Source organism: Bos mutus, chromosome X (genome assembly GCF_027580195.1).
Source record: "Bos mutus isolate GX-2022 chromosome X, NWIPB_WYAK_1.1, whole genome shotgun sequence".
NCBI lineage: Eukaryota > Metazoa > Chordata > Mammalia > Artiodactyla > Bovidae > Bos > Bos mutus.
Window position 1 is genome coordinate 70,571,809 of NC_091646.1, and position 26,138 is coordinate 70,597,946.

Consider the following 26,138-nt stretch of genomic DNA (forward strand, 5'->3'; position numbering starts at 1 on the left):
CACTGTAGGATCCCAGCTTGCGGGGAAGTGCCCACTGCTGATGGATGCATAATATAAAAACAATTTCTTGGGTTGAGGAGCAGCGATTGGCGGACCTCCCCTGTAGTGCTTCCTAGGATACTGGGGGAATACGTGTTGGAGATGCAGGTTCCGGGGCAGTCACACACACACTGCCCGGAAGTCTGAATGATGCTTTCTCGGTACAGGAGTGCAGGCCGTCAGCTTAGCCACTATTCAGGGTTCCGGGCCCTTGGCCGTGGCGGCGTGCGCGTGCGTGCGTGCGTGCGTGGGCGCGCGTGCGCGGCGCCGCCGTCTGTGGGTTGGCTGGTTATTTTGCAAGCGGGAGGGGCCGTGCGCGCTCTCTGTCTTCGGCCTCTGTCCCCCCACCCCCCCTTTCCCCGGTCTGGGTCTCTCCTTCGGAAAGATGTCGGACACGGCAGTAGCTGACACTCGGCGCCTTAACTCGAAGCCGCAGGACCTGACCGACGCTTACGGGCCTCCGAGTAACTTCCTGGAGATCGACATCTTTAATCCACAGACGGTGGGCGTGGGCCGCGCGCGCTTCACCACCTATGAGGTTCGCATGCGGGTGAGTCACGGGGTGAGGGAGACAGCTGAGGGAGGACCGGGCGGCTGGGCGGGAAGGGCGGGGGCGGGGAGGGGGAAAGACTGCCATTGGGAAGGCTAACGGTGGAGGAAACACTTGAGGGGTCATTTGGGGGTTAGGGGCTTAGTAGGTTTGCTGAGAGGTCTGCACACAAGGTTGTGGCCTGAGGATGCAGAAAACTCCTGAGGGGGAACTCCTGGCCCAATGACCAGCCTGAGGGAAAACAAGTACCCAGGAGCAAGAAGGAAGCATGGCTGGAGACGGTGGGGGTGGAGAGGATTAGAGTGAGGAATTCCAGGAAGTAGGAATCAGAACTGTAGCAACAGAAGGAGGGAAGGAAGAGTGGAAGAGGGCTGGGGGATGGAAAGCCAAAGCTATATGCTGCGGGGTCCCAAAACGAGGTTGTGGGAAGTCAGTCTGAGGAAGGGGATCAGGAAGGCCCAACTTCTTCCTAATGAGGTCTCCGTGGATGATCAGTTCTGCTCAGTCGTGTCCTACTCTTTGCGACCCCATGGACTGCAGCACACCAGGCTTCTCTGTCCATCACCAACTCCCGGAGCTTGCTCAAACTCACGTCGAGTCGGTGATGCCCTCCAACAATCTCATCCTCTGTCGTGGATGATGGGGTTGAGCAAAGCCTGGGTTAAAGGGAAGAGAGACTACAGGAAAGGGAGACAGTGGACTTGGTGGAGCAGAAATAAGAACGGGAGGCTCCTTGAGTGCTTCCCAGACTTGTGTGGAATTAACATCTGAAAGAAGTGTTCAGTGCTTGTTTTCTCAGGTACTACATGCTCACTGGAAAACCTGACCTTGCAACTCGGATTGGTGGATTGTTAGTCACTGCCCTCATCTTGTGCTGACCCTTTAGATTTGAAGTATCCAGAATGTTTATTTCAGTATTTACTGGCTCTCATTTGGGTTTTCTGTATATGAATGGCCATTTGCCCTTTCTGCCCTAGATAAACCTTTTGGATTCATTATATTAGTCCTTGGTCTGTAGTCAACTTTAATATATGACATTTAAGTACTGCTCTAGGAGTGGCTTCTTCCAGTGTGCACTACAGAGGACTTTATTCTCTAGTTCTTAGTCCACCATGCAAGGATGGAATGTGCAGAGTACATGGTTTGCAGGTTCTTTGCCCCCACTGAAGTGGCTACAGGCAAAAAGGTTGAGAGCCATTTCCTAATTTTCCTTATGTTTTCTTCTCAGACTAGAGGGCCAGAATATTCTCTATGGACAGCATGCTGCTCAAACAGCATTTGAAGACCTAAAAGAGTGTATGTGCTTTTATTTTTGAATGAATGAATTGAATGAGAGAGTATGCTGTCCCAACTGAACTTTGAAATCTAACTGAGAAGTGATGATCTCCAAATTCCAAGTTTGGCAAAGTCCAAACTGAAGAAAGAAACACGAATAGCAGAAAATGAGAAAAACTCATCTATATAAGAATTATATGAAATCATCTCTTTGGGGAAGAATGGATGTTAGATCCCTCAAAATATGATAAAACTTGGGAACTGTTAATGGTAGAGAATTTAATTACCTAAAGAGGCCTGGGCATAACTTGTTCAGTGTAAGAACTCTCTGCTGTGGGGTTTTGGAGACGTTGTCTTGATGTATTACCCAAGAGCTGTAGGGATTATGAATGGAATTGTTCGCTACTCTTCTTCTAATAACAAGAACTGTTCATCTAGTGCCTGTCGTGTGTCAGGCACTGAACTAGGATTTAATTTATAAATCCTTACAAAAACAGCATTTTACAGATAGGAAACTAAGGAGGAATGCAATATAAGTAATTTGCTCAAGTACACATAGCTGATAAGTGGCAGTGTTGGGATCTGAACCCAGATCTGTCTGACTCCAAAGCCCATCATACTCTTTCCACTACATTGCAGTGTCTTTGGCAGTGCTTAGTTGCAAAACTTTAGTTTGCAGGTTTTTTTTTACCCACTAAGCTTTTCATCAGGCCTTTCCACAATTACTAATTGTATGGTAATGATAGGATTGATGGCAGTTCCTAATTCTGTGGGTTTGAATTAATTTGTATTTTTGTTAATTTGTATGGCTATATAGACTTAATATTTTGTTGAGCTCTGAGGGGAAATTGATGAAATCATTTGGTTTTAAATTGCTAATTTAAGTGACTGATCATGGTAGGTATTATAGGGAGTATGAGGCTCAGAGAGTGGGCTTTGAGAGTTGGGCGTTGTGTATGGTAGAAGCAGATGGCACTGACTGTTTTCATTTGTATAATAATAGCTCAGGGAAGGAATATCTATCCCCCTCACCCCCGCAAGAAATGAGTCTGGAGAGTTGTTCTGGTGACTTCACATGATATGTATGGGACTTTTCAAATGTCAGTTATCCTTTGGACTTGAACTTTGCTTCTTTCTTTCCTTTCCCTTGATTTTGTTTTGATCAGAGCCAAAGGACTGTGTATCCTGTACTACACAATCCTGTCTCTCTCATACAGTTTGTAGGTTGGACCTGAGAGAGTATCCTAGTACATAGTAGCCCCTTCCTTAGATGGCTAGGTGCTGAGACGAAGGGCCATTACTGTCACCATCCTGTGGGGGTAGGGAAGAATAGCATTTTTGTAAGTCAAAGGAGGAAGTCCACAAAATGACAGTGGGTGGTTTTACTGTGTCTTGGAAGAATCTACTCAACACTTTTTTCCTTATGTCTTTCTGTTGGCCTACTAGTTAAGGTTCTACTGTTTGGGGATCACAGTATTTGTAATGAACTCTGGTGGAAACCTAGAATCTCAAGATACTGAATGGCTTTTTTTCTTGAATGATTGTTTTTATTCCCAGCTTTATTGAGATATAATTGACAGATAGCGTTGTGTGTTGTTGTTGTTCAGTTGCTCAGTCATGTCTGACTCTCTGCGACCCCATGGACTACAGCATGCCAGGCTTCCCTGTCCTTCACCATCTCCCGGATTTTGCTCAAATTCTGTCCATTGAGTCAGTGATAACATTGTGTAGGTTTAAAGTATAGACTGTGATGATTTGATACATGTACATATTTGCGTGCAGGATTCTGAGAATGTTCTCTATAATGGCTTGTTTTGAATAGTTAATACATGCACATGGTACAAAATCAAAAGGTACAAAAATGATATACTATATATATTGAAAAAAATCTGTGTACCCATGTGGACCCATGTGATTTAAAACTATGTTGTTCAAGGGTCAGCTGTACTGTAACAATGAGGTCTCCCTCTCCTGCCTTCTGGAGGTTCCTCTTTCTGAAGAAACTACTGCTTCCATTAATAAGATACTGCTTTACATATTTCTCATTCCACTTCAATCCACTGCCATTCCTGGGATCATGATCCTGAGTAGAGTTGTAACTAATGTAAGTTGGCCAGTTATTTGGCTTTATTGTTTGATGCTATATACCTAGATCCTGAAAAGTCAGTATCCAGACAAGGACTACAGAACATAACATAGCAAGGAATGTGTGAAGCTCCAGCATGGTGCCAATGCCGTTTTCCTGCTCTGAGTTAGTTGTGGAGAAAGTAGAAAAACTAGCTCCTTTTATTTCCATCTACTGATTTGAATTGACTGGTAGGAAGTATAGTCGGTATTAATACATTTGTTTGGCTATTTCTGTTTAGAACCTATAGATAGGAGTGAGGATCAGGGCTTTTTGTTTGTTGGAGGTTCATGTTGCCAATGGAGCTTTGGGGAAATTCTCAGTGATTAAAATGTGGGAATCAGCTGATGTATATCAGGGAGCAAACTATGGAAAACCAACTTAATGTAATTGCTATTTCTGCTGCACTTTCTGGATAAGGGGAGGGTAAACACATAGTTCACTGTTAATCAATTGAGTGTTTATTGAGGAACTTGCATAATCTGCATTTAGGGAGATGCAGCAGTAGTCATGGCTCCTGATTTCAATGAAATTATAATTTACTTTGGTAACAAGGCTAACATAATGCATAAAACAGTAGTGTGTCAGGCAATACCAAAGTCTTATGTGTCCTAAGAGTTCAGAGGAGGAGACCAATAAATTAAGCCAGTGTTGTCAGGACAGATTTCCTGGATGAAGTTGGACTTGAGCTGGGACTTTTAGAATGGAAAGGATTTGGACAGGAAAAGCAAAGGAAAGCATACTTTGAAGGTGCTTATCTCTTGTTTTTTTACAGGGACCGTAAATTCACTTTTCAATTGAAAATGTAATACATGCACATGATAAACTCAAGTTGTATAGTGAAAAATGTGACGTACCCATTCCAGTTGTCTAGTTTTATTCTCCAAAGTCAGTCACTATTATCAGTGTCTTTTCATAAATGTTTTAATTCATAAATATAAATAGATACACATATACATACCCCTTTTAAAAACACAGACTATATACTGTTCTGTGCCTTGATTTTAATGCTTAATATCTTTCCGTATTGGGACATATATATCTTTCTCATTCTTTTCATAGTTGTATTCCACTCTGCAAGTGTACCATAATTTATTTAACCAATTATCTATCTATAGACATTTATTATTATTACAAATGAGAAAATTCAGTGAAAACCCTTGTATACACATATTTATGTATAACTTCAAGTCTATTTGTGGGATAAATTCTAAGCAGCATGGGACTTCTGATCACCACCTCTGACAAGGCTGGATGTGGTGAGGATTGGTATTCACCCAGTGGTGTTTCAAAAGGGTTATAGGAGCATGGTCCTTAGGAGCTGTTTCTTTTCTTAAGATGTGTTCAAGTGGTTGTGACAGGTGGGCATCACAGGCTGAGTGTTATTTACCATCTCTCTTCTCTCATTCTTTCTCCTTGTAGACAAACCTACCTATCTTCAAACTAAAGGAGTCCTGTGTACGACGGCGCTACAGTGACTTTGAATGGCTAAAAAATGAGCTGGAGCGAGATAGTAAGGTATGGCCCTGTTCCCTGTGTGACCCTTGAGAGAGGAGATCTCCATAGGTTTATAAAATCTTGAAGGCAATAGGGAGGGTGAACATACTATATCTACCAAATCCCAATATGTTGGATCTGAGTGATACCCTTTGAGACCTGAAAGTGGGAAGTTCAGGAGAAATTGTAAAGAAAAATTATTACTTGACTCAGCGGATAGAAAAATCATGCAACTTAATTCCTATAGGTGCTAAAAATGGAAAGTTGAGCTAAATTCTTGGATGGTAGTGGACTGTTAAAGAAAGTGAAGAATATTTGAAGTTTATTTCCTTTCCTTTGAGATGGTAGACCTGTCCTCCTACAGAAACAGAGTTGGATTAATTTTTGACCTGAGCCATCCTGTTCTTTTTTTTAAATTAATTTATTTATTTTAATTGGAGGCTAATTAGTGTACAATATTGTGGTGGTTTTTGCCATACAATGACATGAATCAGCTGCAGGTGTATATGTGTCCCCCATCCCAAACCCCCCTCCCACCGCCCTCCCCATCCCATCCCTTTGGGTTGTCCAAGTGCACCAGCTTTGAGTGCCCTATTTCATGCATCGAACTTGGACTGGTCATCTATTTCACATATGGTAGTATACATGTTTCAATGCTGTTCTCTCAAATCAGAGTCCCACAGAGTCCAAAAGTCTGTTCTTTATATCTGTGTCTGTTTTGTTGTCTCGCATATAGGGTCTTTGTTACCATCTTTCTAAATTCCATATATATGCATTAATATACTATATTGGTGTTTTTCTTTGTGACTTATTTCACTCTGGATAATAGGCTCCAGTTTCATTCACCTCATTAGAGCTTATTCAAATGTGTTCTTTTTAATAGCTGACTAATATTCCATTGTGTATATGTACCACGACTTTCTTATCCATTCGTCTGCCGATGGACATCTAGGCTGCTTCCATGTCCTAGCTATTGTAAACAGCACTGTGATGAACATTGGGATACACGTGTCTCTTTCAATTGTGGTTTCCTTGGTATGTATGCCCAGCAGTGGGATTGCTGGGTCATATGGCAGTTCTATTTCCAGTTTTTTAAGGAATCTCCACACTGTTCTCCATAGTGTCTGTACTAGTTTGCATTCCCACCAACAGTATAAGAGGGTTCCCTTTTCTCCACACCCCTGACTGTTCTTATGATCTCAGTTCTTGCAAATTGCTGAACTATGGCATAGGATGGACCCTATTCCTAATAGGAAATTAAATGTACAATGCATTACCACGGATATTTTGCATCTGCCTACAGATTGTAGTACCTCCACTCCCTGGGAAAGCCTTGAAGCGGCAGCTCCCTTTCCGAGGAGACGAAGGGATCTTTGAGGAGTCCTTTATTGAAGAAAGGAGGCAGGGCCTGGAACAGTTTATTAACAAGTAAGCCAAGTTCCTGGGGGTTCCTTTTGCCACTTTTGCCATCTTAGTCTTTCTGTATGTTTCATCTCTCTGCTCTTTTGCAATGGGTAATATGATGTGGTGCTGATTGTGTGCTGGGGTCACTGGACAGTAAAACTCCATTCCTTTGAACAGAATTCTGATCCTGTACCCCAGGGCCTGAGGAAGCATTGCATGTTGGATGTGTCCAGGAATTTGCCCCTACCTTACCTCTCTGTCCCCTTCCTCTCTGCAGTATTATGGTTGAAATGGTGCCCTGTTGCTGTCCTTTACTTGCTTGACCCTCAGGGCTGACTTTGCCCTTCTTCCCCTGTCCACATCCACAGCCCTGCCCCTCTGTGAATTCTCTCTGGTCCCAAAAACTACTGATAACCATCTTGGTCTCTTTATAGAATTGCTGGGCACCCACTGGCTCAGAATGAACGCTGCCTACACATGTTCCTGCAGGAGGAGGCAATTGACAGGAACTACGTCCCTGGGAAGGTGCGCCAGTAGGAGCCCCTCTCACCACTTGCCCTCTACTTTCCTGCTGAAATGACATTGGTTTTTACACTAAGCCTCTCTTTCTCTCTGATCTGAAGTTGTCTGTCCATCCCCTGGCCTGATAGACTGTCTGGCATTGTGTTCCTTGGTACCTGACTATACCATGGGCACTCTACTAGGATCCTCTTCTCTGAGGAGAGGTGGGAAACCACAGGCAGATGCCCTTTGCTTGGGATTGGGGGGGTGGGTGGGGGTATTGGACTGGAAGGCAATTTCTTGGGCATTTACCCATACCAGAAGGCCAACCTTGGGGGCGTGGGTCTTGTGTTGGTGGGGCACTTGGATACATACTGATGCTGCAAGTCCAGGGGATTTTTCTTACTCTTAGGTTTAACCAGGAACGCTGAGCAGGGAAAGACCCTGCCTTTCCTACCTGCATGAACTTTTTTCTTTGGGGAAGGTGGCAGAGACCCCAAAGCTCTCATTTTCTCTAGGCCTTTTCCCAGTTTTCTCAAGAGTTTCTTTTGTTATACTTTCTCTCTCCCTTGTTGCTTTTCATGGCAGTAATTCTAGGGTCTAAGCAGTCTGTTTATGGAGCAAGGTGTGTGGGTTTTTTGGGCCCATCATCATGGCTGCTTCAGAGTCAGAAGAAAGCCATAGGACAGTCAGGGAGATCCTGTTGCCTAGCCCCTCCTTTGTGGCTCCCCACTCTGACTACCTGTTTCTTGCTCACCAGCAGGTGAGTCAGTATGGGCTGGGCCAGCAGTTCCTCTCCCCAAGCCCTCGCTACTTTTATGGGTTAGCTTTGCAGGTTTGGTGGCTTGAGGGCTGGGGGAAACTCACCACTGCCAGGTAACTCCCTGAAGGGTGGGAGTAGATCATTTTCTAGGTACCTCCCAGTGGTAGGGAAGGACATCACCACTCTCTTCCTTCCATTCTCCCTCCCCACCATCCTATTTAGTGCTGCCACAAGGTAGAAACACATGAACAAACCACACAGTCTGACTTCTCCTAAGCACTTTGAGCTGTTGAATGGGGCTTAGGGGCAAGAGCTGTCACTGCCCTCCCCAGCTTGGTCACAGGGTTATTGAACTGCCTGCACTTGTTTCCCATGGAACCCCAGCATTCTCCCCAGAAGCTGAGCTAGGGTTAGCAGCTGGGTATAGATTTCCTAAATCTTAGAGTCTGAAGCAGCTTCTTGAGGCTGGCAGCTGTCCTAGGCTTCTATCTGAGAGGTGGTGGTTTGCTTGCTGGAGCCCAATGTCTGTCCCAAGTGGTGGGATGGGAGCAGGTTAACTCTGGTGTCAGGTCAAAAGTGGGGGCTCTTTGCTTAGACTTCCTGTCATGGAAGGGTTGGAGTTCTTTATATAGGGTCTTGGGGAAAAGGATTACTGATTCTGACAAGACCCTGAACAGAGAGGTTAAGGATTGGATTTTAACATGGGGTTTAAGTCCATCTATATGTTGAAGTTCCCTGAGACAGACCAGCTCTCCGGCTACCGGGCCTGAGCAGCCCCTAGAGAGACGCTCTGCTCCCTTTCCCACCTTTCCAGTGTTGGTGTTGTTGCTGCCTTTTTCATCTGTATCCTCTGTTACTATTTGTTTTTAAAGATTCTTTCTTTCATTGTGCACAAGTGCTGAAAGCCTGAGGTCCCATTTCTGCTGTGTATATATCCTGACTCGGGGCTTTCATTCAGCAAAATGTTCATTCTTCTGTCAGACAATGTCATATTCAACTCTGTTCATATTAAACCACTGTGAAGCAAGCCTCTGTTTTCCTGTTTAAGTTGTAAATTTAGTACTTTTTAGTTTCTAGAATATTCTGGGTATTGTGCAGAATTATATTAACACGGTCAATGTCCTAAAGTGATAAGTAATTTTTACATTTAAATTTTTAAAAAGCAGAATCCAAGCTACCTGTAGTAGTATTTACCTGTCCTTTTTGCAGCTTCCAATTGACTTTGTCACAGAGGTAATGCATCTGCTTGGAGGAAGTAGCCATAGGGCTCAGTAACTGTGGTTTGGGTCAGATTTAGCAAATTTGGTTTTTAAGCTTGTAGGTTTGTGCTAATTTGGGCAAAGCATATTTATAGTATGTGTGTGTATATGCAAATGCTATATGTGTACATAAACGTGTGCATATGCTCATCCTCCAATACACCCACACATGCCCTACAAACACTTTTTTTCATAGGCTTTTTACCTCAGTTGAGATGTTTTCCTTTCAAATAAATTTTATGTAGGCAGAAAGGTGAGTGAACTCTGAGAATTTTTGATGGATAGATAGTTTCACTTGACCAATGGGTTCTCAAATGGCTTCATGCACAAAGTGGGTTTTGGGAAAGGTTTGGAATGAGAGGTTAGTTAGGAATCTTGGCATTTGGGAAGTCAAAGCTACTTTTAATCATGTAGTTGAGCATGCAAAGAAGGTATAGAAAGTGATGTCATTAAAACATAATGAATTAAGAGGACTTAACAGTGATATTTGAGTCCAGGTAGAAAAGTGGGGACTGAATTGAAGAAGTTAAAGAGATTTGGGAATCAGATGCCTAAAGATATCTGAGGGAATAGGGAAGAACAGCTGTTTCTATGAGATGAGAAAAAGGAAGAGTAATAAGAGAAGTGTAGCCTTCATAGGCAGCAGTGTTGGAGAATGAATATAGAATAACCTGAAAAAGCAGCTATAAAAATATTAACAAAATTTTGACAGATAACGATATAAGTACTAATCAATAGCTGCCTGTGTGCCCAGCCTTATGCTAAAAGTTGGGCTGTGATGGGGTGGGTGCTCAAGGTACAAATAAAATGATTACATTCTCTTTCTTCATAGACTTTATACTTTTTATACTTTAGATCAGGAGATATCTCAGTAAGACAAAAAATGCTAGAGACAAATTAAGAGGTCCAGATATATCTAGTTAGTTGTCCTAACTTTTTTCCTTTTTAATGTCAGTCAGGTAAATTATTTCTTTGGATTCAAATGTAACTGGGTTCTGAAAGAACCCGAAATCCAAGCCCATGAACAATGAGAAGGAGAAGCATACTTTTTATAAGAAATTCAAGTTTATGCATGCATCTAGGTATTTACTACTAATTAATCCTCTTTTTCCATAGCACAGAAGCAACTCAACTTTTCACTGGAAGCTGGGCGACAGAGGCTAACAAAAATTTTTGAATACAGTAGCTATACCCAAGGGAAGTCTAAGTCTTCACATTCCAAAGATGGCTTAGCTACCCTTTGACCCTTTCTTTGAGATGAGTTGAGCTAGTATAGGGTGGGAGAGATGAACAGCATTCAGGCTTCTTTGGAGTTTTTGTTTGATGAGGTGTCCTAGGTAAGGCATTTCCATCTTCAAATACATGCTGTAATAATTTAAGTAAAATTACTCTTTTGCTTTGGAAATGCAGACTAACTGCTGACTGAAATAGATATTTCTTCCTACCTTTGAGGATTGTTGAGTCATCTCTGGTCTTCTCAGACACAATAACAGTTCTAAGTTTTCCTCACTTCACTCATTTTTAACCCTTTTATCTTTATTATTCTGAAGTCTCTCCAAGGTCCTCATATGTCCCCAAGTCATAGAGTCTAAAACTGGATACCACTTTAATTATAGCCTGAAGTTTAGGTGGTTGTTAGTCCATCTATATATCGCAGTATTCAAGTTTACTTTAAAAATACAAACACTTTGTGACTAATTTAGCTTGTGGTTCTCTGCCACTCCCTTCCCGACCACCCACCACCCCTCATTCTTCTTATCTTTTTTATGTTATACAAAAGAATTGTTCCCTATTTTACTTTTATTTTCTCTCTCCGTCCTGTCTATCTGTCTATCTACCCTTCTGAGAACAGAAAAGTCATTCCTTAGAAAAGAGACAAACGGGTAATCATTAACAATATACAGAATAAAGGAGTTTTAAAATCACAGCAGGCTTCTTTTAAATATGTACTTCTGTGGTGGTTTTAAGTGTTTGTATATAGATAAACAACTGCTTAATATAGAGAAACTGAAGGTAAAGGATTAAGAGGCACTGCCAATAGAACAACAATCAAATTGGATAAAATGGAAGTTCTTAAGTGAATAGTAAAATACAGTTAGATTCACAGAAATTTATGCATTACTTTTCAAGAAAATATTTTTTTTAATGTTATTTCTTATCCATTAATTTCTTTTGTCCAAATACAGTCAACTTTGATAATCTGTGCTAGTGGAGGGATATTATTAAATATTTTGTTATGCATTTTTGTCCTAAACTTTAAATACAGAAATGTCTAATGTTCATAAGACTTTAAAATATTCCCTAATATGTCATCAGAAAAGACACAGGAAGATCTGAAAAGTAGAAAGAGTACTAAACCTAAAGAGAAGCCTGGGTTCAGAGCTGGCTATGCTATTAGTTGGCCATAGCTCCTTAAGCAAATTGCATCACCACTCTGGGCCTGTTTTTTCAGCTATAAAGTGAGGGGGTTTAACTAAATGATATATGAGTTATCTTAAATCTCTAATGTTTATGGTTTTCAACCCTTGTTTCTCAAGGAGTTGAGAAACCCTGGAGGTGATGCTATCAAAAAAGGTAAAAGCACAATTTTCCCTCTGTGATGAGGTTTGCTATGGTGCAGTTAGGTTTTCTCTCCCAGAAATGAATGACTCTTCAGTTACCCTGATTAGATTTTCTTTGCACATATTCTGTTGTGTCATGAGTACCCATTGAATCTCAGTGGTGATTTGATGATAATTTTTTCATAGGCCTTCTAGCCAAAATTTTTATTATTTAAGAAAAAATTTTTTTTTTTGCCAAGTGACATGAGGGATCTTAGTTCCCTGACCAGGGATCAAACTGCATCCCTTGCAGTAGAAGGGTGGAACCTTAACCACTGGACCACCAGGAAGACCCTAGCCAAAATTTTTAAATAAAATAATCACCTCATAACTATATGTAGTTATTCTTATTTAAAATATATAAATTATAGCTTTGATTTGATTACAAAAGTGCCAATTTTGTTAAAATGTTTTATTGTGATGAAAGTTCAAAAGTAATTAATGCTAGTTGAAAAAACTCAAACAAAACATAAATATGTAAAAAGTGAGATTTCTCCTTATTCCCTAACCCTATTTCCATTCCTCAGGAATAACCTAATTTGGTATGGGTCTTCCTAGGCATTTTTCTATGCACAAATGCATGTATATGAATACATACGTATATTCATACACACGTAAACATCATTGAATACTCACATACTTGTATATAGTTTTAAAAACAAAATGGGATATTTTATGAAGTATTTTGGAACTTTATTTTGTAATATTGTGTGAACTTCCTCTCATTAGTACATGGAAATTTACCTCATTTTTTAAAAATGGTGACATAACATTTTACAGTGTAGTTGTATCAACATTTCATGATTCACTTATTGGTGGAAATCATCTACTATTATAAGTAATGCTGCATATAACCTTGTGTGTTTTAAGTGTTTCTGTAGGATAGATTTTGAGAGAAGGAATTCCTGGGTGAAAGGATGTGTGCATTTTACATTTTGTTAGGTACTACTAAGCTACCTTCTTAAAGAGTGCAGTTTAGTTTCCCACTTACAGAAAATGAGAATTTCTGTAACTTTACAAAAGTGGAGAAATCCTGTTTCCCTCCAAAACGTTTCTTTGCCAAAAGTGGAAAAATATTAAACAATTCATAATTACCCATACTATTTGGTGAAAGTGGTGTTTTCTTAGTTTTAATTTGCATTTCCTGGCACATTTATTTGTAATGATACCACTGTCAGGTTTTTAAAATTTTCCCCATACTTTTCATTTTAGTTGTTCTATAAGCAGTTATCGCTGCTAATTGAGCATCCCTATACTTCTTATTATAGAAAAACCCATATCAATTAAAGGTTCAGGATGTTCCTAGCCTTCTTCCCACCTCAATTTGGAAGAAAATGAAACTACTAGCCTAGTGGCAAAGCAACATATCTGAGGCGCTCTCATGACGACCAATATTTTTCTCAGGTTGGCACTACTTGAGGCCAGTCCCAGAACAGGACTGATAGCTCAACCACAGGCTCATCTGACCTCAGGGCTAATCTCCTTAGAAACTCAGGGAAATATCACTTTGCCTTTTGGACCAGGACCCCTCCAGCTTGGATCTCCTTTTCGGTTATTTAGATTACAGGTAGGGACGGGACAAGGGCAGTGACGTAGATAGAGTTGGGGACTGAAATAAGAAGCCGACTCGCCAGGCCTCCGCTTTTCTGGTTGGCTATCCACACGTCAGAAATGAGCAAACTTAATTGGTCCTATGCAACGGGAAGCACATGCTCTCCTCTGATTGGCTTCTTAATCGAGGGGGTGGGCCATAGGGATTCCAGCTGGTTGGCTGGGATGGAAGACCAATGGGGACCCTGTGGCACTGGTTTCGAAAGCATAACCTGCCTCAGGGCACCTAGAAGAGTCGGCGGGATACCTCGGAGCTCGTTTGGCTTGTTCGGTAACTTCCTGCATCCCGCAACCTAGCTACCTCTAACCACCCCCCAACCCCGTCACCCCAGGTCCACGCTTTGGCGTCTCACTGTGTCTCCGGATGTGCCGCCGCGAAACTGCCTGTAGTCTCCTTGCCTAGCACTTAGAGGGGCCGTGCCTTAACCTGCAGGGCTCCTTCCACCACCGCTGGTCCCGAGCTCTTCCTCTGATGCGGCCAGGGGAGTGAGGGTCGGGGACCTGGACGGGGGCCACAGAGAGAGGTGAAGCCGGAAGCGGGAGAGGCTGGGCTCTGCGGCTGTGAAGGCCTCCTTTGAATTAAATACCAAGAAGGAAGCAGGGGGTGCCTGACTCAGAAATTTCTCCATCTAGGTGTTCAAAACTGTTTGAGCCAACCATCCCCTCCGTCGCCTGATTTCACCGCTCGCTTTTCCTAGACTCATCAGCTCCAGACCGACTGAAGCAAATACATCGGCCATCTCAGCCTGGATTAGAGCCAGTGCCCTTTCTTTCTCAGTGTCAGTGGACCTGACCTCGTTGCTTTATTCCTTTACCCCAATTATTTTTAATTACACTAGTACAGTCTCCTTGGTGTGTGGGGGGGGAAGCCCTCAAAACATTACACAAAAATGGTGCTAAAGTACACGTTGGCCATTACCCACAACCCTAGTCCTCTTAGCCTTCCCAAAGGTAGCCACTATCAACTGTTTTGTATATCCTTGTAGTTTTCCAACTCTTTTTAAAAGACAATGTGTTGTTGTCTATTTGTACAAAAAGTATACCATACTGTACATATCCTGAAAGTTTTTCATTCAATGTTTTTGAAACATTTCAATTTCACTAATATCAAGATTTACTTCATTTAAAAAAATGCCATAGAATTGGAGAAGGAAATGGCAATCTACTCCGGTATTTTTTGCTTGGAAAATTCCATGGACAGAGGAGCTTGGTGGGCTGCAGTCCATGGGGTTGCAAAGAGTTGGACAGGACTGAGCAACTGACCATACACAAACATGCCATAGAACAGCTATTAAATGGTTTATTTAACCATTCCTTATTGATATGGTTTTTACAAGGAGCCCTGCTATGAACATTTCCTGACTTGACATTTTTCTCAGAGTTTCTCTAGGAAAGTGGTTTTCAAACTTTTTAATGTCAGGACTCTCTACACTTCTAAGAGAATTTGTTTATGTGGGTTTATATCTATCACTATTCAATGTATTAGAAATTACAAAGTGATAATTTTAAAATAGTCATTAAAAATAACAGCAATAAACTACATGTTAAATGATATTTGTATATGAAAAATTACTTTTGCAAAGCCAAAAAAGAAGAGTAAAATTGTGCTACATTTTTTGCAAGTCTCTTAAATAGGATTAATAGGAAACATATGGATTCTAATATCTGCTTCTGTATTTGATCTACTATGATGTTTTGGTTGAAGTATATCACACAGGTGTAATTAGAAAAATGAGCAGTATTTTAATAGCCTTTTCAAATAATTGTGTATATTGTTTAATATTACATCAATCCTTAACAAGTGGTAGTTTCTTAAATAGAAGATTACTTTTAATGTGGATTTTGAAACTGTATTAGTAAATGTTTCGTATTTTGTTACATTAAAACCCATGTCTACCTTGTACTTTAATAGATCTTTTACTGGTGCATGATTTTATAACATGTATTGGCAGTTTGGAAAGTGTTGTTTTCACTGTTACACAGATCTTTCAAATGTTGACACAGTTCATTATACAGAGCCAAAAAAGTCACATTCATTAATATCACCACTGCTCTCATCAGAAGTCTTTAAGTATTGAAAAGCTGCCAAACCTATCTATGGTGGAGGTGTAAGTTTTCAAAAATTCTACTTTTTGCTCGAAAGCTCAGATTCTGTCAGTTTTTCTTGAAGCAACAGGCTCATTTTGTCCATTTCGAGAAAACGCCTGCCAAGAACCCAAGTCTGAATATCCATGATTTATCTGTCAGTTGTTATTTCAAGAAAAATGGTGTTTCATTTAAAAGTGACTAGTTCAGCTCACAACTCAGTTTCACAAGTGCTCTTCCTTGGCACAACCCAACTTGAGTATGCAACAGAAATACTTTATCTGTACTTTCTGTTTTGTTATACAAAATATTAAACCGTGTACTCAACAATGGAGATGTAATAACTTTTACTGCTTCATCAAGGACATTCTTAAGTGTGTGGTGGTTAAAAAATAGTGACTGCTAGTACAGCTTGGTCCCACTGCCTTTTATCCACCTTTGCTTTTTCTTTTTCTCCCACATTTGCTTTTGCACCATCAGTGCAAATGTCAGCACAGTAAAAAAGGCAAACACATCTTAATACTTTATTTATTTATAGCTGCACTGGGTCTTCATTGCTGTGCACAAACTTTCTCTAGTTGCAGCTAGCAGGGGCTACTCTTGTTGCAGTGAGTGGGCGCTGCTCTCTAGTTGTGGTTCGTGGGCTTCTCATTGCAGTGACTTCTTTTGTTGTGGAGCACAGGTTTTAGAGTGCATTGGCTTCAGTAGTTGCAGCTCATGGTTAGTTGTGGCGGCACATACTTAGTTGCTTTACAGCATGTGGAATCTTCCTGGACCAGAGATCGAACCTGTGTCCCCTGCATTGGCAGGCACATTCTTAACCACTGGACCACCAAGGAAGCTGTTTTGAATCTCACAGACCCTCAAATGATCTTGGGGGTTTCTAGAGATCTGTGGACCACCTTTTGAGAACATCTGAACACATACTCTAGGAGATGTACCTAGGAGTGGTATCATAAACTATATGCATTTATAATCTTAGTAGATAGATATTTTCATACTTTGGCCACCTGATGCGAAGAGCTGACTCATTTGAAGAGACCCTGACGCTGGGAAAGATTGAGGGCAGGAGAAGGGGACGACAGAGGATGAGATGGTTGGATGGCATCACCAACTCAATGGACATGGGTTTGGGTGGACTCCGGGAGTCGGACATGACTGAGCGACTGAACTGAACTGGTGTGAGCCCTTCCAGAAATTGCCATTAGCCCAACCAACCAGTGGGAACACAGCCTTACTCATCAGCAGACAAGTGGCTTAAAATCTGTGTCATGTCTGCATCCTCTCAGGGTGGAACTGCTATGTGCCATCTTGCCTGTCTCTGACTAGCCTGCTTTCCACACTGGGGCTGTTGGCCTTGGGGCCAGTGGAGGGCGTAACCAGGTCCTTTTATCCTCTGTGTTTCATTAGGCATTCATCTGGCCAACCAGGGGATCCTCTTCATCCGGGCTCTGGAACAAGTGGTTGCCACAACCTGGAGTGGCAGACTAAGGGGTACATTTGCTGTCTTAGCAGCCTCTGAGCCTCCTTCGCAGAGCTCCCCACAGGCCTGTGTGTTTCCCCTAGGGCTTGTCCCTTTCCCCAGGCTGCCCTGTCGGGGGATCAGTGGGCAGAGATAGTGGTGCAAGGTTCAAAGCTCTTTAAGGCTGAGGAGAAAGAGCTGTCAGGAAACTCTGGTCTCACTGGAGGGCTGGGGTGAGGGTGGGAGTCCCAGCGGGGGGAGAGCAGGCAGCGGCCTCAGCTAGGACTCAAGACCTCAGGAACTTGCTCCCTTTCCTCACACACCTAAGCTGCAACTCTCTGCTCCTCTCCTCCCACTGCTTTTTACTTTTTGCTATGTCCCCCATTCCCTTCCCCCCCCCTTTTTTTTCCCTAGAAAAGCTTGATATTTAGCTCAGGCCAAACCTTCTCAGTAGAAAGGCAGCCTTGGGCAAAAGTGGCCCGAGACCTGGAGGTGGTGGTGCTTGAGGGTTTGCTCCAGCTGGCAAGGCCTCGGCTGCTCATTGCCTCTGCTTTCCCTTGCCTGGTACGGCGGGGCACTCTGGCCCATTCAGGGGGCTCCCTTGCCCACACGAGTCACCTGCAGGCTTTAATCTTTCATTGCTGGATTTGGCGTGGGGTGTTCCTGGCTGGCTCCTCCTCACACCTCCCATCATTCAGAGTAGCTGTTGGCCCTGCAGATGTGACCCCCAGAATGGGACTGGAGGATATAGCTGAGAGGCTAAAGTTAGGGACAGTTAGCTGAGGTTCACGTTTTCCCCCCCCCCCTTTTTTTTTTTTTTTTTTGAGAGCCAAAGGCCAAGCTTGAATTCTGCTGCTGTATTCATGGTTATAAGCTTTCCATGCCTAGGTTCTGGGGAATTTATCTATGCATGTATATTTTTAAACATTGTTTCTTGGGTACTGGGCATGTGCCTGTCTGAGCCCCAGGCCCATCTGTCCACACCCCACCATCCACTCTGTCTCTTTCTTGGTTCCTAGAACCTAGAACTAGAGCCCATCATCAGCTGTTCTCTTCTGTAAGGAAATATAGTTTAAAAATGGCTAAAGATGACAGAGAGCAGGAGCTTGATAGATACAATCTTTTCCTTGTTTTCTTACTTGTTTCTGTTTTGGAAATGAAAGGGGGATTTAAATGGTCATTTGAATTCTCTTTTCCAAATAAAGGTTTACCTTCCCCCCCCCCAAAAAAAAATTTTGATTCCAGCTTGATTTCATCTTGTGCTTCATCCAGCCTGGCATTTCGAATGATGTACTCTGCATGGAATTTAAATAAGCAGGGTGACAATATACAGCCTTGACATACTCCTTTCCCAATTTTGAACCAGTCTGTTGTTCCATGTCTGATTCTAACTGTTGCTTCTTGACCTGCATACATGTTTCTCAGAAGGCTGGTAAGGGGATCTGGTATTTCCATCTCTTTAAGAATTGTCCACAGTTTGTTGTGATCTACACAGTCAAAGACTTTAGCATAGTTAATGAAGCAGAAGTAGATGCTTTTCTGGAATTCTCTAACTTTTTCTATGATCCAACAGATGTTGGCAGTTTGATAACCTTTCCATAATAATTTCCCAATCATATCCTATCTGCCTTTGGTTGGATTATAGAGGGAATAGGAGGTAGAAGGGAGAAGCTCATAAAAGAAGCTAAGGAATGGGAAGAGACACAGGAGGAAAACTTGGAGGGTGAGGTGTCATGAAAACCAAGGGAATAGAGTATTGTTGGAAAGAAGAAAGGAAGGAGTACATTTAATACTGTATTAAATGCTGCTGAGAGACCAAAGTAAGATGAGGACTGAAAGGCATCTGTGAGATTTAGTGACCTTTGAAATGGCAATTTCTGTGGAGTGATGGGAAGCGGGAAGAACATTGAGTACATAACTCATTTAAGAATTTTCAGGGACTTGCCCAATGGTCCTGATTCCACTCCTTCACTGCAAGTGGCACGGGTTCCATCCCTGGTCAGGAAACTTAAGATCATGCATGCCACATGGTATGGCCAAAATTTTATTAAAATTAATAAAGTTTTAAAAATTATATAAAAATAATTTTCAATGTTTTTATTTTATAAATTTTTTATTGGAGTGTAGTTGATTTACAGTATCATGTAAGTTTCAGGTATATAGCACAGCCACTCAGTTAATACGTATATGTGTGTGTTAGTTGCTCAGTCGTGTCTGACTCTTTACGACCCCATGGATTGGGGCCCGTCAGGCTCCTCTGTCCATGGGATTTTCCAGGCAAGAATACTGAAGTGGGTTGCTATTCCCTTCTCCAGGGGATCTTTCTGACCCAGTGATTGAACCCAGGTCTCCCGCATTGCAGGCAAACTCTTTACCATGTGAGCCACTAGAGAAGACATACATATATACAAATATATTCTTTTTCAGATTCCTTTCCTTTATAGATTATTGCATAATGTTGAATATAGTTCCCTGTGCTGTATAGTAGGTCCTTGTTGGTTGTTAAAACTTATAGTTTATGTCTCCATTTTTTTTATCATTATAAGAAATTGAACACACAATATGCTGTTGTGCCATATTCTTTTAGGCCATTTCACTCATACAATTTGAAATTAATATTTAATAACTGTATGTTTTATATGGCTTGTGCATGCAGATATTCTAATTATTGAGTTACATATATTAATTTTTTTAGTTTCTTGTTTACTTATTTCTGGCTTCATTTATCTTCTTTTACTATTTATGCACTATTGCCCTGCATTTAAATCTGAAATTAAATCAAGAAAATACAGCTACCACCATAAAATCACTGGTACCACTATGTAACGCCTGTATTGTTTTCTAATGACAAGAGAAAATTCTTTGTATATAAGAAATGTGTATATCCATTATCAGTCACATGTGGATCCCATTTGTATATTTGAGTACTTGAAAAATACATAGAACTCGCAAGCTTTTGAGCCTGGAAATTTTATTTTAAGCTTTTATGTATAATTTATGTCTGTTTCCTCACAGTCTCATCCATTTTAAGTGTAACAGTTCTCCTGAATTTCTCAGCAAATCTTTTCCTAAGGTGAAGCTAGGATCTAACATTGTACTTCATTAGCACATGCCCTTTCTCACTTTAATATCATCAGGAGTCCCTATTATCTGAACACAGGAGGGTATACATCAGTGTCAGTCTTGAAATTTGAAATGTTTTGTTGAAATGTCAACTCTGTTTGCATAGACCTTAGCCATGCTTTTTACACCCTCAGTTTTCAGAGGAAAGAGGTAAACCATTCAGCAGTTCTGCCAACTTCTCCCTGTTGTTCTGCCAACAAGAATTCGTTGACTTATACTTTTCTTTTCAACTTACAAATCAATTTTGTTTCTCTTAAGTCACTTTCTTATTTCGCTCCTTCAATTTACTATAAATTCTTCTTTTTGACCAATATCCCCCCATAGACTTTTCCTATTAATAATATTGAAGAAAGTGGTGTCTTATGTATTTGTTTCTCTAATCTGATAGTTTTTGATACTTTTTTTTTTATAACTTGATGAACAGTACTACTTTGCCATCGTTATTTATGAGTAGTAGTAAATATGTAAATGTTATTTTAAAAAATTCTTTTAGGAATATTATGAGTCCAAAAGCTTCCCAAGCACTTCCTGTTTCCCTTCCCACATTGTACATGCACATAAATAAAGCTAGGAGATATTTGATGTATTGAGAAAACATTTATGGTTGTTATAAAATGAACTTGGCATCATGCATTTTCCTTCATCCTGCCAGTTAAAAGTCCTCTTTAAAACTCTTTTTTAATCAGGAAATTGTGGAAAAGTATCAGTTCAGTTCAGTCCCTCAGTCATGTCCGACTCTCTGTGATCCCATGGACTGCAGCATGCCAGGCCTCCCTGTCCATCATCAACTTCTGGAGCTTGATCAAACTTGTGTCCATCGAGTCAGTGATGCCATCTAATCATCTTATCCCCTGTCGTCCCCTTTTCCTGCCTTCAGTCTTTCTCAGCATCAGGGTCTTTTCCAATGAGTCAGTTCTTCACATCAAGTGGCCAAAGTATTGGAGCTTAAGCTTCAGCATCAGTCCTCCCAATGAATATTCAGGACTGATTTCCTTTAGGATTGACTGGTTTGATCTCCTTGCAGTCCAAGGGACTCTCAAGAGTTTTCTCCAACACTGCAGTTCAAAAGCATCATTTTTTCATTGCTCAGCTTTCTTTATGGTCCAACTCTCACATGCATTTATGACTACTGGAAAAACCATAGCTTTGACTGGATGGACCTTTGTTGGCAAAGTGATGTCTCTGCTTTTTAATATGCTATCTAGGTTGGTCATAGCTTTTCTTCCAAGGAGCAAGCATCTTTTAATTTCATGGCTGCAGTCACCATCTGCAGTGATTTTGGAGCCCAAGAAAATAAAGTCTCTTACCGTTTCCATTGTTTCCCCATCTATTTGCCTTGAAGTAATGGAACCGGATGCCATGATCTTAGTTTTTGTGAATGTTGAGTTTTAAGCCAACTTTTTCACTCTCCTCTTTCACTTTCATCAAGAGGCTCTTTAGTTCTTTGCTTTCTGCCATAAGGGTGGTGTCATCCGAATATCTGAGGTTATTGATATTTCTCCCGGCAATCTTGATTCCAGCTTGTGCTTCATCCAGCCTGGCATTTCTCATGATGTACTCTGCATAGAAGTTAAATAAGCAGGGTGACAATATATAGCCTTAACGTACTCCTTTCCCAATTTGGAACCAGTCCGTTGTTCCTTGTCTGGTTCTAACTGTTGCTTCTTGACCTGATACAGGTTTCTCAGGAGGCAGGTAAGATGGTCTGGTATTCTCATCCCTTGAAGAATTTTCTACAGTTTCTTGTGATCCACATAGTCAAAGACTTTGGCATAGTCAATAAAGCAGAAGTAGATGTATTTCTGGAACTCTCTTGCTTTTTTATGAGCCAACGGATGTTGGCAATTTGATCTCTGGTTCCTCTGCCTTTTCTAAATCCAGCTTGAACATCTGGAAGTTTACAGTTCACATACTTTTGAAGCTTTGATTCTTCAAGTAATTCGTGAATATATTTTTGTTGTTTGAGTCAAACATTAAAGATAGTTTTTTTCAGCCTCTCCAATGTAGGTCCTTGTCCCAGAGGAAACTGGTGTTACCAATTTGGTGTTTGTCCTTCCAGATCATCTTCTGTGTATTTAAAAATACAAATATATATATATTTTGTTTATTTTTCCCTATATAAGTGATATACTCTACATTGTTCCACAGCTTGCTTTTTTATTTGGCAATATACCTAAGAGAGTGAGGTTAAATCAGTGTTTCTTACATAAGACATGCTGTATCATATTCTATAGTATGCATATACCATTTCCCACTTCCCTTTTTTAACTGTGATAAAATAAGCATAACATAAAATTTACCATTTAACAATTATTTTCATTTTTTGAGTTGAAATATAATTGATGTATAATATTACATAAATTACAAGTGTTAGATATTGGTCCTTTGCCACATATAGTTTGAGGATCACTGAGAGAGAATTTCTAGTTTTTGGTTTTTTCCTATTAACTCTTTTTAAAAACTTTTACTATGAAAAATTTTTAATTGTTTTCTTATTATGAAAGTATAACATTACTGTAGAAAATGAGAAAATACAAATAAGAAATCATAGTAATACAATTAACCTGTCATTATGTGGATGTCAGTCTTTTCTAAGCAATGTCTAAAATTTATCTCATGTTCTCCTATTGATATACACTGGAATTTTTTGTTATTATAAATAATACTGTAATAAATACCTGGTATGTTGATTTTTTTTTCGTTTCTGATTATTTTTTTAGAACTAGTTCCTAGAACTGCTATTGGTTCAAAGCATATTGCATTTTTAAAAACATATTATATTTTTAAGGCTTAAAATATTTTTATTGAAATATAGTTGATCTATAATATTATGTTAGTTTCAAGTATACAGCAAAATGATTCAGTTATATATACATATGTGTGTGTGTGTGTATATATGTTCTTTTTTAGATTCTTTTCCATTATAGGTTATTACAAGATATTCAGTACAGTTCCCTGTGCTATATAGTGGGTCCTTGTTTATTTTGTATATGGTGGTGTGTATATGTTAATTCCAATTCCTAATTTATCCCCCCTCATTACCTTTTTTTTGTGGATATATGCAAGTGTTTCTATAGGATAGGTAATGAATAGAATTACTGGGTTGAAGGGTATGCACATTTTACATTTTAATAGATAGTACAGTATTGCTCACCAAAAGACTGAATATTTCCAACAACAGTGTGTGAGAGCACATATTTCCCCATACCTCTGCCAACAATTGATATCAATCAGACAGGGAATTCCCTGGTGGTACAGTGGATAAGAATCTGCTTGCCAGTGCAGGGGACATGAATTCAATCTGTGGTCTGGGAAGATTCCACATGCTGCAGAGCCACTAAGCCCCTGCACCACAAATACTGAAGCCTGTGTGCCTAGAGCCTGTGATACCCCACAGGAGAGGCCTCTGCAATGAGAAGCCTGCACACCTCAACGAAGAATAACCTCTGCTCGTCTCAACTAGAGAAAGCCCACATGCAGCAGTGAAGGCCCAGCACAAGCAAAAAATTAAAATAATTTTTTAAATCTGTAAGGCAAAAGGTGATGTTTTGATTTGTAGTTCTCTGCTTATTAGCCTAGTTATATATATTCCTTTCATATATTTATTATTTGCATTTCCTCTCTTCTTATTTGCTTATTATATCTTTTGCTCATGTTTCTATTGGGTTGTTTTTTCTCATTGATTTGTAGTTCTCTATTTTTTAGATATTAATTATCTGTCTTCTATGTATGTTACAAACACTTCCCCATTCTTTTGTATTTATTTTTTATCTCTTTAGAATAGAAACTTTAAACTTTGATGTAGTCAAATGCATCATTCTTTTCCGTTATGGCTTTTTATTTTTTCATCTGTGTAAGAAGGCTGTCCCTACTCCAAGGTTTTAAATATACTCACTTATATTTTCTTCTCAAGTCTTTTTTTTTTAATTAATTAATTAATTTGGCTGTGCTGAGGCTTAGCTGTGGCACACGGGACCCTCAGTTTCATTGCAGCATGCGGGATCTTTAGCTGGGGCATGCAGGATCAAGTTCCTGACCAGGGATTGAACCCAAACCCCTTCATTGGGAGCATAGAGTCCCAGCCACTGGACCACCAAGGAAGTCCCCTCATGTTTATTCCTCCTTTTATAAAAGGTTCGTTGAGGTATGATCAATGTACAGTAAACTGTACATAAAGAATGTAGTTTGGTGAGTTTTGACATATGTACATGCCCATTAAACTATCACCACAATGAACATGTCCATCACCCCCCAAATCTCCTTATTCCTTTGTTCTCATATATTTCTAAGTGTGAATGTGTGTGTATGCATGTGTGTGCTCGGATTATGTTTTCATTTTTTAATTAAGGTATAATTATGTATAGTAAAATTCATTCCTTTTAGTGTACATTTCTACATGTTTTGACAAATGCATTATAGTTGTGTAACAACCATGATAATCAAGATACAGAATAGACCCATCACTTCAAAAAATTCCCCAGTTCTCCATTATGGTCAACTCCTCCCTACTTCCTAGTACTCACTACCTGTTTTCTGTCATTGTAGTTTTGTGTTTTCAAAACTGTCATATAAATTAAATCATACAGGGACTTCCCTGGTAGTCCAGTGGTTAAGACTCTGTTCTTCCAATGCAGGGGGCACGGGTTGGGGGGAACTAAAATCCTGTATGCCATACAGGATGGCTAAAAAAATTATATATATATATATGAAATTATACAGTATGTAGCCTTTTGAAATTGGCTTTTTCCAATCCATGTCAACCTTTAAAATGTTTCCATGTTGTTGCTTGTACCAGTACTTTGTTCCTTCTTAGTTTGCTAAATAGATTTCAGTGTATGGATGCGCCACAGTTTGTTTTTCCATTCCCCAGTTGAGGGACATTTGGGTTGTTTCTGGTGTTTTATGATTAAAAATGCAGTCACTGTTAACATTAGCATCAGGTTTTTGGGTGAACACAGATTTTCATTTTGCTTGGGTGAATGCATAGGAATGGGACTGCTAGGTTGTGTAGTCAATGTATGTTTAACTTTATAAGAAACTGCCAAAATGTTTTCCAAATTGGTTATACAATTTTGTATTCCTTTCAGTAATGTATGAGAGTTCCAGTTAGTTCTAGTTCCTCAGCACTTGGTAGTGTCAGTTTTTTTAAAATTCTATTAAGTTTTTCATTGTGGTTTTAATTTGTATTTAATTTGTATTTGACTTAATGTATTGAGTATCTTTGGTATAATGTCTGTTCGAATCTTTTGCCCATTAAAAAATTGGATTATTTGTTTTCTCATTATTGAGTTTTGAGGGTTCTTATATTTTGAGTACAAGTCCTTTATCAGATATGCAGACATTTCCTCTCAGTCTGTAGCTTGTCATTTCTTTCTCTTACCAGTATCTTTTGAAGAGCAGAAGTTCATAATTTTGATGAAGTTCAGTATATCAATTGCAAGTTTCACACTCACTCATTTCACATGCTAGCAAAGTAATGCTCAAAATTCTCCAAGCTAGGCTTCAACAGTACATGAACCGAGAACTCCCAGATGTTCAAGCTGGATTTAGAAAAGGCAGAGGAACCAGAGATCAAATCTCCAACATCCATTGGATCATAGAAAAAGCAAGAGAATTCCAGAAAAACATCTATCTACTTCTGCTTCATTGACTACGCTAAAGCCTTTGTGTGGATCATAACAAACTGTGGACTATTTGTCTCCGCTGGAGACTCCTAAACACAAACAGGCAAGTCTGGCTCAGTCTCTTATGGGGTCACTAGAAAAGGTCAGTTTTCATTCCAGTCCCAGAAGAAGGGCAATGCCAAAGAATGTTCAAACTACCATACAACTGCACTCATTTCAC

At 40.2% G+C, this 26,138-nt stretch overlaps 1 protein-coding gene across 3 annotated transcripts in view; it reads left to right on the plus strand.

Annotated features, from left to right (window-relative positions):
• The first annotated feature begins 304 nt into the window (after positions 1–304).
• The window catches only part of SNX12 (sorting nexin 12), a 63,086-nt gene continuing 37,252 nt past the window's right edge, over positions 305–26,138 (plus strand). For 2 of the 3 annotated variants that reach the window (XM_070366304.1, XM_070366306.1), the window contains exons 1-4: positions 305–589; positions 5,412–5,507; positions 6,790–6,914; positions 7,325–7,415. In XM_070366304.1, coding sequence (XP_070222405.1) covers positions 425–589; positions 5,412–5,507; positions 6,790–6,914; positions 7,325–7,415 — 477 coding nt within the window. In that variant the 5' untranslated portion in view covers positions 305–424. Of the gene's footprint in view, positions 590–5,411; positions 5,508–6,789; positions 6,915–7,324; positions 7,416–14,257; positions 25,560–26,138 lie in introns of those variants that run through there. The other variant, XM_005900830.3, reaches the window with a different exon arrangement.